The sequence below is a fragment of the Hypomesus transpacificus genome, chromosome 23 (genome assembly GCF_021917145.1).
Source record: "Hypomesus transpacificus isolate Combined female chromosome 23, fHypTra1, whole genome shotgun sequence".
NCBI classification, from domain to species: domain Eukaryota; kingdom Metazoa; phylum Chordata; class Actinopteri; order Osmeriformes; family Osmeridae; genus Hypomesus; species Hypomesus transpacificus.
The window spans coordinates 4780032-4793880 of NC_061082.1; the positions used below are offsets into that span (position 1 = coordinate 4780032).

At 46.9% G+C, this 13849-nt stretch overlaps 3 protein-coding genes across 4 annotated transcripts in view; all 3 read left to right on the top strand.

Moving 5' to 3' along the window:
• The window catches only part of trappc10 (trafficking protein particle complex subunit 10), a 14350-nt gene extending 11255 nt beyond the window's left edge, over nucleotides 1-3095 (top strand). For both annotated transcript variants that reach the window (XM_047046463.1, XM_047046464.1), the window contains exons 20-23: nucleotides 136-300; nucleotides 621-801; nucleotides 1152-1346; nucleotides 1582-3095. In XM_047046463.1, the coding sequence (XP_046902419.1) occupies nucleotides 136-300; nucleotides 621-801; nucleotides 1152-1346; nucleotides 1582-1829 (789 nt within the window). In that variant the 3' untranslated portion in view covers nucleotides 1830-3095. The remainder of the gene's footprint in view (nucleotides 1-135; nucleotides 301-620; nucleotides 802-1151; nucleotides 1347-1581) is intronic.
• Nucleotides 3096-3849: 754 nt separating this feature from the next.
• Nucleotides 3850-6660, top strand: LOC124485145 (butyrophilin subfamily 3 member A1-like). Its single transcript, XM_047046516.1, has 11 exons — nucleotides 3850-3992; nucleotides 4150-4247; nucleotides 4488-4526; nucleotides 4624-4710; nucleotides 4796-4912; nucleotides 5182-5298; nucleotides 5394-5531; nucleotides 5643-5694; nucleotides 5783-5809; nucleotides 5899-5925; nucleotides 6111-6660. The coding sequence occupies exons 1-11, from the start codon at nucleotides 3974-3976 to the stop codon at nucleotides 6641-6643; spliced, it is 1254 nt and encodes a 417-aa protein (XP_046902472.1). The 5' UTR covers nucleotides 3850-3973; the 3' UTR covers nucleotides 6644-6660.
• Nucleotides 6661-12001: 5341 nt separating this feature from the next.
• gdf3 (growth differentiation factor 3) lies at nucleotides 12002-13841 on the top strand. Its single transcript, XM_047046519.1, has 2 exons — nucleotides 12002-12415; nucleotides 12650-13841. The coding sequence occupies exons 1-2, from the start codon at nucleotides 12145-12147 to the stop codon at nucleotides 13501-13503; spliced, it is 1125 nt and encodes a 374-aa protein (XP_046902475.1). The 5' UTR covers nucleotides 12002-12144; the 3' UTR covers nucleotides 13504-13841.
• Nucleotides 13842-13849: the final 8 nt, after the last annotated feature.

The following is a 13849-nucleotide window of genomic DNA, read 5'->3' on the forward strand; positions in this document are numbered from 1 at the left end:
CCAAAATACTGTACCTCATATTTGTTATAACATGGCGGGAAAACCTTCTACATGTACAGCAGCACTACTGTCATCGCTGACACTCTACTGTGTAGAGGTGAACAGACTGTAACCCCTGTGTCCCTCCTTGTGCAGCTGGTGAGCAGTAAGCAGTGTGTGTTCTGCCTCTGGGAGGTGAAGTGGAAGACCTGTCTGCCCGCCTGTCTGCAGTGCGTCTTCTCTGCCAGCTTCTCTCCCAGCGCACACCAGACCTCCTCCTTCAAGCCCTACCACTACGACTTCCAGCTGGAGAGAGTCACGGTGAGCACCTGCCCCGACCCCTCCTGCCCTGACCCCTCCTCCCCTGACCCCTCCTCCCCTGACCCCACCTGTCCTGACCCCTCTTGCCCTGACCCCTCCTCCCCTGCCCTGACCCTGTCTTCACACCCTCATTTGTTCATCTAGTAGCCACTGTCCTCAGCAGTGTAGAAGACAGAAGCACATCCATAGTTTATTTTACTATACAGCTTTATTAGAATTTCACCTGGCATATTAGTATTTTAGACATTTTCAACCGACATTATTCTGACCAAATATACTGAACTCATGTGTGTAGTTTCATTGCCGTGTCGCCCCTGCAGACACTGTACAGCCTGAGAGCAGAGATCCTGCCAGGCACCGGGGAGCAGAGCTGTCACTCTGGCACCCTCTGTGGGCTGGAGGTCTCCATCACACGCCTGGCAGAGCCCTCGGAGGGGGAGGAGGAGGTGGAGGGGCAGGGGGAGACGGAGGGGCTCCGCACCACCAAGCTGATGTATGAAGGTGAGCAGGTGGGGATGGGGGGGCGTAGGGAGGGGGAGGGGGGGAGGAGGTGCCTGAGCAGCGTTTGACTCAGAGGAACTGATTGTAAGTCCGTGTGTGCAGTGGCGGTCCTCGCTCATTTGGAGCCCTGGTCAAGGTTGTCCCCTGCACACCTGTACACGGCACGACAATGGGTGGGAACCACACAAACGCACTACCTTTTTTATGCCAGCAGAAGGCACCAAACACAAAAATTACGGAAAAATCCACCCCTCTGTTCATGCGACTGCCCGGTTTGCCCCGTGACTCGAACCACCCGTGTGTGTGTGTGTGTGTGTGTGCTTCCTCACCCTCCGTGCTCTGCCCCCTAGTGGCTGACAGCAGCAGCAGCTGGGCGGTGTGTGGTAAGAGCTCAGGGCTGGTCTCCATGCCCCTGGCCACCTGCGCCACGCACAAGATCCACATCGAGGTGATGCCCCTCTTCGCTGGACACCTGCCCTTCCCCAAGATCCAGGTGTTCAAGTACCTGCCTCACAGCGCCCTGCCCGCCATCCAGCCCGACCCAGGTGAGACCCTCCTGCTCCACCCCTCTGTGACACACAGGAGGATGAATCGAGCACACAGCTGTTGGCCAACACACCTAATCAATCCCACAAATCTGCATTTGTCAAGAGGAAGAAATGTTTGTGTTGTATTGATGCATGTATACGATATGGAACATTGAACGCTGCACAGGTAAATCCCTCATGTTGGTGGGAATATCACTCACGTTTCGTAACGATCTCCCCCTGCCGTCCACAGACAGCTGTGTGGAGAACGACACCCTCTCCCTGCTGGACAAGGCCCTGGACGACCAGGCCGACACGGCCAGCATCCGCAGCCGAGGCAGCGTCCTGTCGGTGGGCAGCGGGGAGCAGCAGCAGCGAGGGCTCCCCATGCCCCGCCTGGAGCCCTTTAGCCCCGGCCAGGTGTTCAACCACAGCCAGGGCCTGCAGGTGCTGGTGCTGCCCGCCACCGACGACCACGTCCTGGAGGTCAACGCTACGTGACCCGGGCCGCACGCCGCCTACCAGCCTCCTGTCGTCATCGTCGTAGTTACCGTCATCACCACCGCTCACCCTGGCGCCCACCTCTGGACACATGCTACCCAGGACTTGGTGGGACCTTGCTGGGCTGGAGCCGCAGGGTGGGGGGCCTTGGGGCGGCTGTTTCTGGAGCCCTGACTGTGGGGCGTTCGTGTGGGCCAAGCTAGCTGGGCTAGACCCGAGCATGAAACTATCACGACAGCGGAACATTGGCGTTATCGTGGACTGTGAGACATCACGCCACCTTGGAATATCTTAACCTCATGTGTTTTTTTCCTCCCTACTTCCTTGTCCTCCTTCTTAGACTGTATGTCTCAGTGGGTAGATACAGTCTATCTCTCAACATCTTTTGGCTAAGAGAGCGAAACTCAGACGCTGTTGGGAATGTTTTCACACTAAAGTACTGTCATTCTGATCGGTCGCCTCTTTCAGAGCTTGAAACAAGATCCCGGACTGCCCCATAATGCTTTGCAGCTACACATTTGCCAAATCCCCCCCCGCCCCCCCAAGTGTGTTTATACTTTCACCCTCCAAACAACTGTATTAAACTTAGTTGCACCAAAGCACCCTTTGTGGAGAGTTGTGTGCTTGCTTGTAGAGTGGGGTAGCTGTCTCACTGCTGATGTAGCTGTCTCACTACTGATGTAGCTGTCTCACTGCTGATGTAGCTGTCTCACTGCTGATGTAGCTGTCTCACTACTGATGTAGCTGTCTCACTACTGATGTAGCTGTCTCGATACTGATGTAGCTGTCTCACTACTGATGTAGCTGTCTCACTGCTGATGTAGCTGTCTCACTACTGATGTATTTGGCCTGTGTGAGGTTATATATTTGTTGCCGTCTACTGTCTTGAGTGTGTTGAGCTTAAAGGGACAGTTCACCTAATTTTCAAGATTTTAAGATAATGGAAAAATGTTAAAAGAGAAAAAAATACAAAGAATATATATAATAAAAATTGGGTGAACTTTCCCTTTAGGTTAGATAGTGATTGAGGATTAGTCAGTGAAATGGAGCGTGTGTGAGATGAACTTCTGCTGTTTGTCTGTACGTCTCTTGGATGGGGAGCATGTGTCCCTCCCTTTTATGCACCCTCCCTTCTCACCTCGCTGTCGGCTGTGAAAATCAATCACCTGTCCATCTCTCACCTGTCCATCTCTTACCGTGTGATTACCCTGCTCTCCTGGCCACTGTACATACTGTACCATAGAGAAATAAATGTGATTTAAAGAATGGAATGAGCAGTATTATTTTCTTTTGCTAATTCATTCGCTTTTTTGAGCGTTTGATGGGAAATATTTTGTTTTCTGTTACGTCTGAATTACTGTATGAAAAACAAAACAAAAATTATATTGTATTATAATGACATGATGAGAATGTAAATGTTATTGTGTATTACACTACAGTACAAACACTAATCAGGATGATGCCATTGGAACTATTGTCTTTTTGGTGGTAGTTTTAGGTGGGAGGTGAGGCTAGTATTATGATGGACTCAAAGGTGTGTGTGTGTGTGTGTGTGTGTGTGTGTGTGTGTGTGTGTGTGTGTGTGTGTGTGTGTGTGTGTGTGTGTGTGTGTGTGTGTGGAGAATTAGCAGATGTTCTAATCCAAAATTCAGTCCAGGCTGATTAACCTGGGACCTTGTTTATAGCAGTCAAATCCTCTAACCACCAAGCTTACAGTCTTTGACAGGCTAACATCCTGGGGTCTGATGAAACTTGAGTTGTTATGCCACTCAGTTTATCTCCCTTTACATCTTGGTTCAGCCCGACAATGGCAGCTACTGCAACCTGTAGAAAGTGATTTCAGCTAAGAACTGCAGTTCAAAGTTGTTACACCAGAGAGAGCTGAAGTCCACCGTAGTTCTTTAGTTCACATCCTTCATGTTTCTGACAGCATCTTTTGGTGTGGAGGACGTGACATCATCTGACATTATCCAAAACAACCTGCCCATTTTGCATGCATAAAAAAAAAAAAAGATATAGTTTTTCTTGTCTTTACAGGAAGTGTACTCATGTCAACCCCAGGCTTCGCTGAGTACACTAACCAATGGAGTTTAATGAGTTTTTAACCTGATAATTGTACAGTTTTTTACACATTCAGATTGAGGATGGCTCCTCAAACAGCTGGTAAGATTGCATTTGACAAAATTCACATTTGTGCTTTATGGCAAGTAAGATATCACAACCTTTTATATGTGGGGATCTTGTTTTGATGTAGCTTAGAGTTTTCTCTACGCTATTACATTTACTTCCACTCCCCGCTCTCTGCTTGTGTTTGTTTCAGAGAGGGTTTGTGGTAGTTATGGCAGCTTTGGAAGTCCCTTCAAAAAGACCAAGGAAAAAACCTGTTGTTCACAACCCTTCATTAAACCACACATGAAGGTAATAATAAATAGAAAGAATATGCTAATAAACTGGTATCATTTTTAATCAAAAATTACTTTTTCCTTCACACAGCCCTGTTATATGCATTTACAGTATCAGTTTTTGTCTCAGGGATTTAAGGGATTTTTCTTCTACATACTTCTGTGGATAGTTTTACACCCACTACCATTAATTTCAATAAAACCAATAAGATATTTCTGTTCATTGTTTGGTCTCACTGTATTTTCAACATAACAGTTGACGGAACGTCTCAAGAGAAAAGTCCTCATGTTTTTGGTGAGGACAAAAATAAAATGTATTTCCCTTGAATATCATAATAAATATCCTTACATAAATCAGCAGACACTGTTAAGCCCTGACTATTTACCCCCAGGGATACCAGGAGAAAGAAGATTTTACCTTTGATGAGTCTAAACTTATCCTCAGAGGTCTATCAGATGAACTTAACAAGATACTTCAGGTAGGTCAGTTCACAATGTTGGATCAGATCAACTGTCTTACAAACCACGAGACAGTCCTTAATGGTCCTGTGTCATTCTACACAGATCAGAGACTCGTCACTGCTGACCAGAGCCTGTGAAGATGGATCTAGTGTGGAGGAGAGACAATACTGTATCCTGCATTGGGCTGATGAAATAAAGCACTCACTGGGGCCAGAACAGGTTAGACACTGGCCTTGTGCCAGCATCCTTACTGTAAAAACACACCTCTAAGTTGATGTTGCTTGCCAATTGTTCATCTTGGTTGCTCAACATATAATCTCGAATTATATACCATATAGGCGTACTTAAAAGACTTACATTTTCTCAAAAAACGACAGTGCGCCTTATAATCCGGAGCGCCTTATATATTGATTCACAATATTGATTAAACTGTAATACTATGTTGACTATAAATTGCTGAATGAAATAAAACCCCTGACAATTTCCAGGAAATGGTGAAACAGCATCAAACCACATCTGATCACATGCCAGATGAGGGACTCAGACTGAAGGAAGCCAGGAAGGTGCTGTCTGACTGGGCCTGGAGCCTCAACACCAGGGAGCAGGTGCAATGAGCAGCACATACATGTTCATCATGTTGCATAGTAAACTGTAGTGTAGAGAATCTCCCTGGTCTCATCCCATGTTGGTGTCCCTGCAGGATAAGGTGTGTCTGGGGGATGATGTGTGTTCAGTGCTGCAGGACCTGGAGAGACAGTGGAAGAGAGGAAACCTTCCCAGCATGCTCCCTGTCATGGACTTCCTCATCTGGAGTTTGCTGCAGGAACACGAGAATGAGGTGAGTCCTTCATGCAAACTCTAAACTCCCCAACTGTGGCATTCAGGATGATTAAAGACATGTCATGGCATGAAACTGACATTCACATCGGTTTTGTTTTAATTTTTTCAGGGCTGCATTTCCAAGCAGTGGCTCACAACCAAGCAGAGGTTTGGGAGCAGAGGTATGTCTCAGAGTGTGACACATCTAGAAAGAATTTGGTGTTATCTAAAGTGTAAACAAATAAATATTGTTGTTTTTATTCACTTTAGTGGCTCTGAATCACATTCCTGACTCTGGTGTGTACTCTTTTCTTGTCTAAAAAAACATTGTCTGCCTTTAAACAAACACAACAAAAACATCTAAATTTAGTTTTTGTCTTTCACAGTTTGGGACTGGATTTCTAAAGCATCAGGTAAGAAAACAAGAATGAAGATACATACTTTAGATAGCTTTCACAAGATAACGCCAAATAGTTTCAGATAATAGTTTCTTTACCTACTCATTCGCCATCAACACATGCAAAGCAACTCTGTCAATGTATGCTGTGTATTAAAAATATGAAAAGACTGATATTAACTTCATTTTATTGCATTGTAGATGACATCACACTCGATCCAGACACAGCAAATCCAAGCCTCAAAGTGTCCAGGGACAGGAAAAGAGTTAAGATGGACACCCTCATAGAGAGTCAACACAACCCGTGGGATGGATACAGCAGGACTCTGAGTCAGTACGATGGGTGGTGGTGTGTTCAGGGAGCACAGGGCTTTACCTCAGGCAGACATTACTGGGAGGTGGAGGTCAGAGGGAAGAATGAGTGGAGGATAGGAGTGGTCAGAGAGTCTGCACCTCGACATGGGTTTGTTGACCTCAACACAACAGCTGGTTACTGGACCCTCCGTCTGCAGTTTGGTCAGCTGATGGCCATGACTTCACCAGTCACTAAGCTGGAGCGCTCTGCACCCTCCAGGTTAGGGGTGTTCCTGGATATGGAGGAGGGGCAGGTCTCCTTTTATGATGCTCAGCAGAAACGGCACATCTACACCTTTGATGCTGACTTTGGTGACGCAGGGAAGATTTACCCGGTGTTTGGCACCTTTGAGACAGACAGGGAGATAAAGATTCTGTAAAATTGTAATGATAAAAAGAAAGATCTGGCCCTCAGTTAACCCTATGTGCAATACTTGTGTGGAAGAAATTGTGATTTCCTGTGTACTTACATTATTCACTAATCAATAGAACTTTTACTAATCAATAGAACTAGTCATTGGATACGAGTTAGTATGTTCTCATGTGAGTTTGCTTGCTATGAGATTGTGTTTGTCAGGTTGAATAGATGTTCGGGGTCAGTAGAAAATACTTGTGATGATGACGGGGAGAGCTCCAGCTATAATCTCTCTGCCCTGAGTGGTCATGGGCTGGGAGATGTGAATCTCTTTCTCTGAGACTGTTGTAACGTCAAAACTGCCTGACTGTCACTATCTATCTTAACATTCTTGTGCCCTATAAAAGATGGTCCTCCGGCCTTCAGAGCTGGAAGAGACATGATTGAGACCTAAACCTGGTGGGGTGTTGTCATTTATTGTCAGAGGTCTGGCTTTCTCTCCCAATCTGCAGAATGATAAATACTTATTATAATCCAGAACTCAACTGAATTTAATCACTGCGATTATGGACAAAACACTCTCTTCATCACTTATTACAGTTATTACCTTTAAAGTCATGTGAAGTAGCATATATGTAAACCTAGAATAATTCAATTATTTGCAAGTGACCACTCAAAGATGCACCATTTGCACAATAAATAATATGGTCTACTGAACCAGTTGTAAAGTGTGTATTATGCATTATGAGCACGTAACATTTAGGTCAGCTTAGATGTTTTTACAAGTTAATGCCCCGCACCTGCTTAACAGAGAATAAAGTCATGATTATTCAAATGTTCTCAAATGAAAACACTGGCAGTATATAATCTCTGATCTGTATTTATGGACTGAGGCTTTTATAAAAGTTGGGGGATTCCTTTTAGCAGAATCCGTCATTGTTCGTGTCGACATCCAGCAACGGAAACCTAGACAAACCATCTAATTTAAGACACCACTGAGGATACCACCCTTTAACACATGCAGTGAAGGATAATGACAAGACGGATTGCACCAGTCACTTGCCATGTTAACAATGCAGACAAACCTGTCAGATGACAAGGCAGAAGGGGAAATGGAGAAGATGCAAAACAACATGCACATCAAATATCTTCTCATGTAATAGGCTAGAGAGCATAGCAAAGTCAGAAGACCGTGCTCCATACTGTTAATTAGGTCATTTATATAACTAGTTTGTTATTCTTAGGTTTAACTTAAACTGAGTCTGTGTTTGCCAGTGCTGCTATTTGGAAATTTTTTGAAGTAACTATTGTACTTTAGTGTTGAAAAAAAGATTACATTTTTTTTTAAGAAACGTAATAAAAACGTAAAATAACGTTTAAATGTGTTTTTAAACGTTTTTGTTTCGTGTTGTGTGTGAAACGAACGTTTTCTGTTTTGATTTTTTCTAAAGGTAAATTTTCGAAAAATGCAACCTTTATTATTACAACTCCAAATTGTTAATTAAACATTTTTCTTAAGTTTTTATCTGAGGTCAAGTCTGTTGTCATCTGCAAAAATAATTAAGATGTCTAACGTGCTGCTGTTGAGCTGCATGTAAATTACATCCTATAAGTAAACAGTCTGCTGTCTTCTTCTGGATACGTTGTGCAGTGCAATACAGTACAACAGTAGATTAAACCGCTCTGAGGAGGAAGTCAATGTGGTATTGGTGAAGTAAAATGTAAATGTTTTAAGGTGTTTAAAGTTGACAAAACGTTTTTATTCTATGCGCTATGCACCACGAAAGAGCATACAGTAATAAATGAAACAGTTTGAAACTACACAAGTATGCAAAATATATATATACGAAAACTATTTGTTAACGAATGAAATATGACAAAAATAGTAAAAGAGTATGGTTATGAGAATGATTAACGTTGTGTGTATTCCTGTATGTGTTTCACCCCCTGGTGTATTGTGTTCTGTGTTTATGGGCCGTGTGTATTGATGGAGCAGCAGCCTGCTCGTCGTTCTGTGTGTAGGCAGGGTTAGGGATGGACACCAGGCTGATGAGGCGCGGGTTATCGAGGGTGTGTGTCGCCGGCTCCAGCTGTGTGTGTGTGCACATCACCGTGCCTCTCTGACACTGTCTATACAGACACACACTCAGCACCAGCGCGGTCAACAGCAGAGCGGCACAGCCTCCCGCCAGCGTGTACGAGGCGATCTCGCCGCCGTCCAGCGGAGTCGAGACGGCCACGCATCGCGTGTGCGACACCCTCGCGCCGTTCTGCGAGCTCACGCACACGTTGTATCCCCGTCCTGCCTCCAGCCCGAACACGCTGGTCTGCCGGGCCCTGGAGCTCACGCTGCTGTTGCTGCACACGCTTCCATCCTGCCGGAACACCCACACGCCGAACGCAGTCAGAGCCGAGGAGGGGGCGCACCATCTCACCCCGGCCTCCTTGGAGCGCACGTGGGTCACAGCCAGCGCCACCACGGGGTCTGCGGGGGAGGTGGTGGAGGGCTGGGTCTGACCTGGGCACCTGCAGCTCCGCCCCCTGGCCCGCCTCACCTCTGGGCACGGCCTCTGCAGGTGCCTGCAGGGGTCGAAGTCACACATAGGCTCCTCCCCCTTGGGGGTGTGGCTTGGCTGTGGCTGGATTGTTTCCATGGGTGATGTTGCCTTAGGAGGGGTTGCCGTGGAAGCTGGACCTGCCATGTGAGGGGTTGCCGTGGAAGCTGGGCCTGCCATGTGAGAGGTTGCCGTTGGGTGGAGGGAGGATGTTACCATGGCTAGTGTTGGCCTGGGTGATGAGACTATACGAGGAATGTTCCAGATGGTGATCGTCTCTGTGGTCCATGATCCAGTCTGGGGTGGGGAGGTGTGTATCGGGATGATGATGGTTCCACTTACAGACGTCACCACTGGAGGTGTTGCAACAGAGCCAGTGTTTGCATGAGTGGAGAGCTCTACCTGCTGGCTGGAAGCAGAATATCTATGTTAAATGTGACTTAAAGGAGGGAATGTAGGTGGATCACCAGTAGATAAGTATGTGCAGGCTCTTTTCTGTATGTCATCTCTCTCTCTTCCTCATGTTTCCTGTCACTCTACAAAGTCAATTTGAAAGACAAATACCCTGCAAAAAAAACATCTTAAAAAAAACGTTTTTATCGCAAACTTAATGTTACTTAAGTAACATTTTTGTCAAACTGTCCCATCAAATGAATGTTACAGATGGTTTTAGTTGGGGAAACCTTGATTCTCTACATGGAAACTCACACATGTAGCTCTACACACGGGCAGTTCTCAGAGATCAGGAGAATATCTGAACACAGCCTGACTACTGATCTACGGGGATATTTTAACACTTAACATCAAGGGTCCTTCCTGAAATGATCCTGCTGTAGTTATAAACGAGCTGGAAAGGAGCTCACCTGTCTGTTGGACTGGACCTGTCTGTGGGACTGGACCTGTCTGTGGGACTGGACCTGTCTGTCTGTCCTGCGCTGCTGGTCTGGTCTGGAGACCCCGTGGTGTGTGAGGAGGGTGGGGTAGGAGGGTTTGTGGAAGGTGGGGTGGCAGGGTTGGTGGTGAGTGCATCTCTGTCGCCCGGTATGGTCCAGACACGCGTTGTGAAGTCGCAACTGCATGCCAGCCAAAAGGTCACCTTCCAACTGGCCAAGACAGAATCACAAACACTGGGTTAAGTTCCAAACCAAACTGTCAATATAATTTGATTTATATTGATTTATCGATTTAAAAAATATTTTGCATTAAACTGAATTTTTTCACACAAACACATGCGCAAAGTACATACTCACCAGAAAGCCATGGGTCCTTGAAGCACTTCTAGGTTTAAGAAAGTGGTGTTCGGATGAGTTAAATCTCTGAGCTGTGCTTCAGCTAAGAGCTCACTGCCTCTCCTGTGTTTTCTAGAAGGAGTGGAGGGATTACCAGTATCTGCAGAGAAAAAGCTGAAAAGTATGACTTAATCATATCCTTATCCCCACTCCCATCTCTCCCACACATACACACACACACGCATACACACACACACACACACACAGACACACACACACACACACGCATTAGGAGAGACCCGCATTGGTAATGGGGGTTGGTTGGCAAACTATTTTTCCTTTTGAAGGTCACAGAAACAAAATTGTAACATCAAAATGTTTGCTTTCTTGACCTGCCACTCATCTACTATGTTAAAACATCTTAAAGTCACAAACTTTTTTACGTGAGCATTTTTTATTTTATAGTATCAAAAGTAAAAAAGTGGTCTGTGGACTAAATGTATTATGAAACAGTGTTAGATAAAGATATTGGAAATGTTTTATGTTGAGACATAGGAATGACATAGGAAAGTCTGTGATGAGTGATGGTAGCTGGCTAACATCATTTAATCACAAAGTTGGGTTAAATTTGAGTGGGGTTGCTTGACACAGTGATTTTGAAGATAAAGGCATGTAATAAAAAAGCGGTAAAGCATTTAATAAAAAAGTGTAAATGTTGTTTAATAAGAACATTGTTGTCAACATTCTGGTTTTCATTCTTGTTGCCTAATCCTGAGGATTAGGGATAGAGTTAGGGTTAAAATATACATTCCTTCTAATGAATTGCATAAAACATTATTCAATGATTAATTGCTTAATATGTACTATCAAATGTTCAAATTGTTCATTTCATTGTGAGTAACTGGCATTTTAACATTGTGCCAACCCACCCCAGTCTCCCCCACACCAGTCTGTTCGTTTAAAAAAAGTTATGGTTTCGGTCTGGTGTCTGTTTGTGTGCATGTGTGTGTAGGTGTGTGTACATGCATAAAGCTCAATGATAGATTGGTACACACTTTGAAAGTTGTTGCTTAGAAACCTTGGGTCGTGGGGCGGTCGCTGTACCAGGCTCGCATTGCCACGGATACTGAGGCCTTCACCATCCCAGAATTCTCCGGCATAGCTAAGTGACAGATAACACTGATAAGAACTAAGATACACACACACACCTCTCTCTCTCTCTCTCTCTCTCTCTCTCTCACACACACACACACACACACACACACACACACACACACACACACACACACACACAACATAAAGACAGTGGTCTTATCTTTTGGAATGTTTATGTGGCTGATTATTACTACAGAATAATTACATGCTATATCACAATTAGGAACTAATTGAACATTTGTGATTCATTTAAGAATCTTATAAAGATTTTTTTCTGTGAAAACTTCAGTCAACTTTGCTAAATTCTTTGGCGTCTATGCCACACAGCATAAACGTTGTCTTGCATACTGTGCTTATCGGCGCCCGTAGCTCATTAACATAGCTCTCCTCGCACCTGAGTGCCAGGCCAGCCTGCTCGTTAACTCTATGAGCCTTCTGGGCGCGCGCTGGCGCGTCAATCAAGAACGCCGGTGATCAATCAATTGGGCTAGCGGGGACATGCCAAGCCGTCCTCAAAGAGACCGAGACAGACGCCGATACTGTAGTTTTGTAGTAGATGCTGGAGGGACGATACACGCAGCCGAAATATGTTGTTGGTTTTATTTATTTTGTCGATGAGCGCGACTGGCTCATCAAATGTGGAAGAAATGAAGACTCAAGAACGCTTGTTTTTAAACTCGTTGGGCCTCTCCGTTCGACCTAGACCTTCCGAGCACCGCCAGGTTCCGTCGGTGTTGTGGAGAATGTTCCAGAGGAGTAGCGGTAAAGACAACGAGTTCCTTTTAGCCGAGAACGACCCTTGCGTAGTGTCAGAGTATGGAGTTCGCGGGAACATAGTTCGGTTTGTCCAAGACCAAGGTGAGGTTTGGAAGTGTTTGGAACCTTTTTGTGACTTTCATTCACTTTTATTTAGTTTCATTGTGCTCGGTGATATTGATGTGCTGTTTCCTGATTGAATAATAAATACATGTTTCAATAATAATCAAACAGTATCAAGGAACATTTTATTGTGCGTTTTGTATGATGACAACTAGATTCTATACAAGTTAGGAAATTCCTAATTTCTTCCTTGTCTGGAATTCCCTCCCGCAGGCAGAGTGGTGTCTAGGTGGAGTGACGGCTGTCCGGGCTGCGTGGAGAAGCACGCGTTCTTCAACATGTCCGTCCTCCAGTCTGTGGAGCAGCTCTCCCTGGCTCAGCTGGAACTCAAGTTCCACTGGGACATATCTGGTTCTCCAAGGTTCCTCCTAGGCCCCAAGGCCCTCAGCGTGTCCCTGTATCACGTTCTCCGTTCCACCCTGAAGGGGGCGAACCACCAGGCCAACCGCAGACTCCTCCTGTCCCAGTCGATCAGGCTGCATCCTCAACCCAGCTGGCTTAAACTGGATCTCACAGCCTTAGCGGAGAGCTGGCGCCAACCTGGTCGCAACTACGGCCTGGTGCTGGAGCTGCAACCCTACACCTTGGATCTCCCGGAGGGCGTCCACGACCAGGCAGGTAACGCTCTTCCCCTGGGGCTCGACACCACCCTCCCGGAGCTCCAGGCCTCCCTGGTGTCGGTGTCCCTCAACCCGCTCCAGTGCCACTCCCGGAGGAAGAGGAGTGCCGTGTACCTCCCGGTGACGCCCAGCACCGTGTGTCGGCCTCGCCGCCTCTACATCGACTTCAGGGACGTGGGCTGGCAGGACTGGATCATCGCCCCGCAAGGCTACCTGGCCAACTACTGCCACGGGGAGTGCCCGTTCCCCCTCAGCGAGAGCCTGAACGGCACCAACCACGCCATCCTGCAGACGCTGGTGCACTCCCTGGAGCCCCACAGCACCCCCCAGCCCTGCTGCGTGCCCATCCGCCTGTCCCCCGTCTCCATGCTCTACTACGACAACAACGACAACGTGGTGCTCAGGCACTACCAGGACATGGTGGTGGACGAGTGTGGCTGCCGCTGAGACAGGCCCCGTTCCAAACCCAGGCCTGGGCCCCGTTCCAAACCCAGGCCTGGGCCCCGTTCCAAACCCAGGCCTGGGCCCCGTTCCAAACCCAGGCCTGGGCCCCGTTCCAAACCCAGGCCTGGGCCCCGTTCCAAACCCAGGCCTGGGCCCCGGTCCAAACCCAGGCCTGGGCCCCGGTCCAAACCCAGGCCTGGGCCCCGTTCCAAACCCAGGCCTGGGCCCCGTTCCAAACCCAGGCCTGGGCCCCGTTCCAAACCCAGGCCTGGGCCCCTGTGGCTCCAGGGCCCTGCAGTGTCTGGGAGAGGGTGGGCGGTTTGGGGTTTGGAATCGGACCGAGAGTCAT

Bases quoted from the DNA above. Each gene is read 5' to 3' on its own strand.
- LOC124485145 (XM_047046516.1), top strand. The intron at 4,248-4,487 runs GTAATAATAAAT...TCAACATAACAG, and splicing joins TCATTAAACCACACATGAAG to TTGACGGAACGTCTCAAGAG. The intron at 5,299-5,393 runs GTGCAATGAGCA...GTGTCCCTGCAG, and splicing joins GCCTCAACACCAGGGAGCAG to GATAAGGTGTGTCTGGGGGA.
- gdf3 (XM_047046519.1), top strand. From the start codon at position 12,145: ATGTTGTTGGTTTTATTTATTTTGTCGATGAGCGCGACTGGCTCATCA. The intron at 12,416-12,649 runs GTGAGGTTTGGA...TCCCTCCCGCAG, and splicing joins TCGGTTTGTCCAAGACCAAG to GCAGAGTGGTGTCTAGGTGG.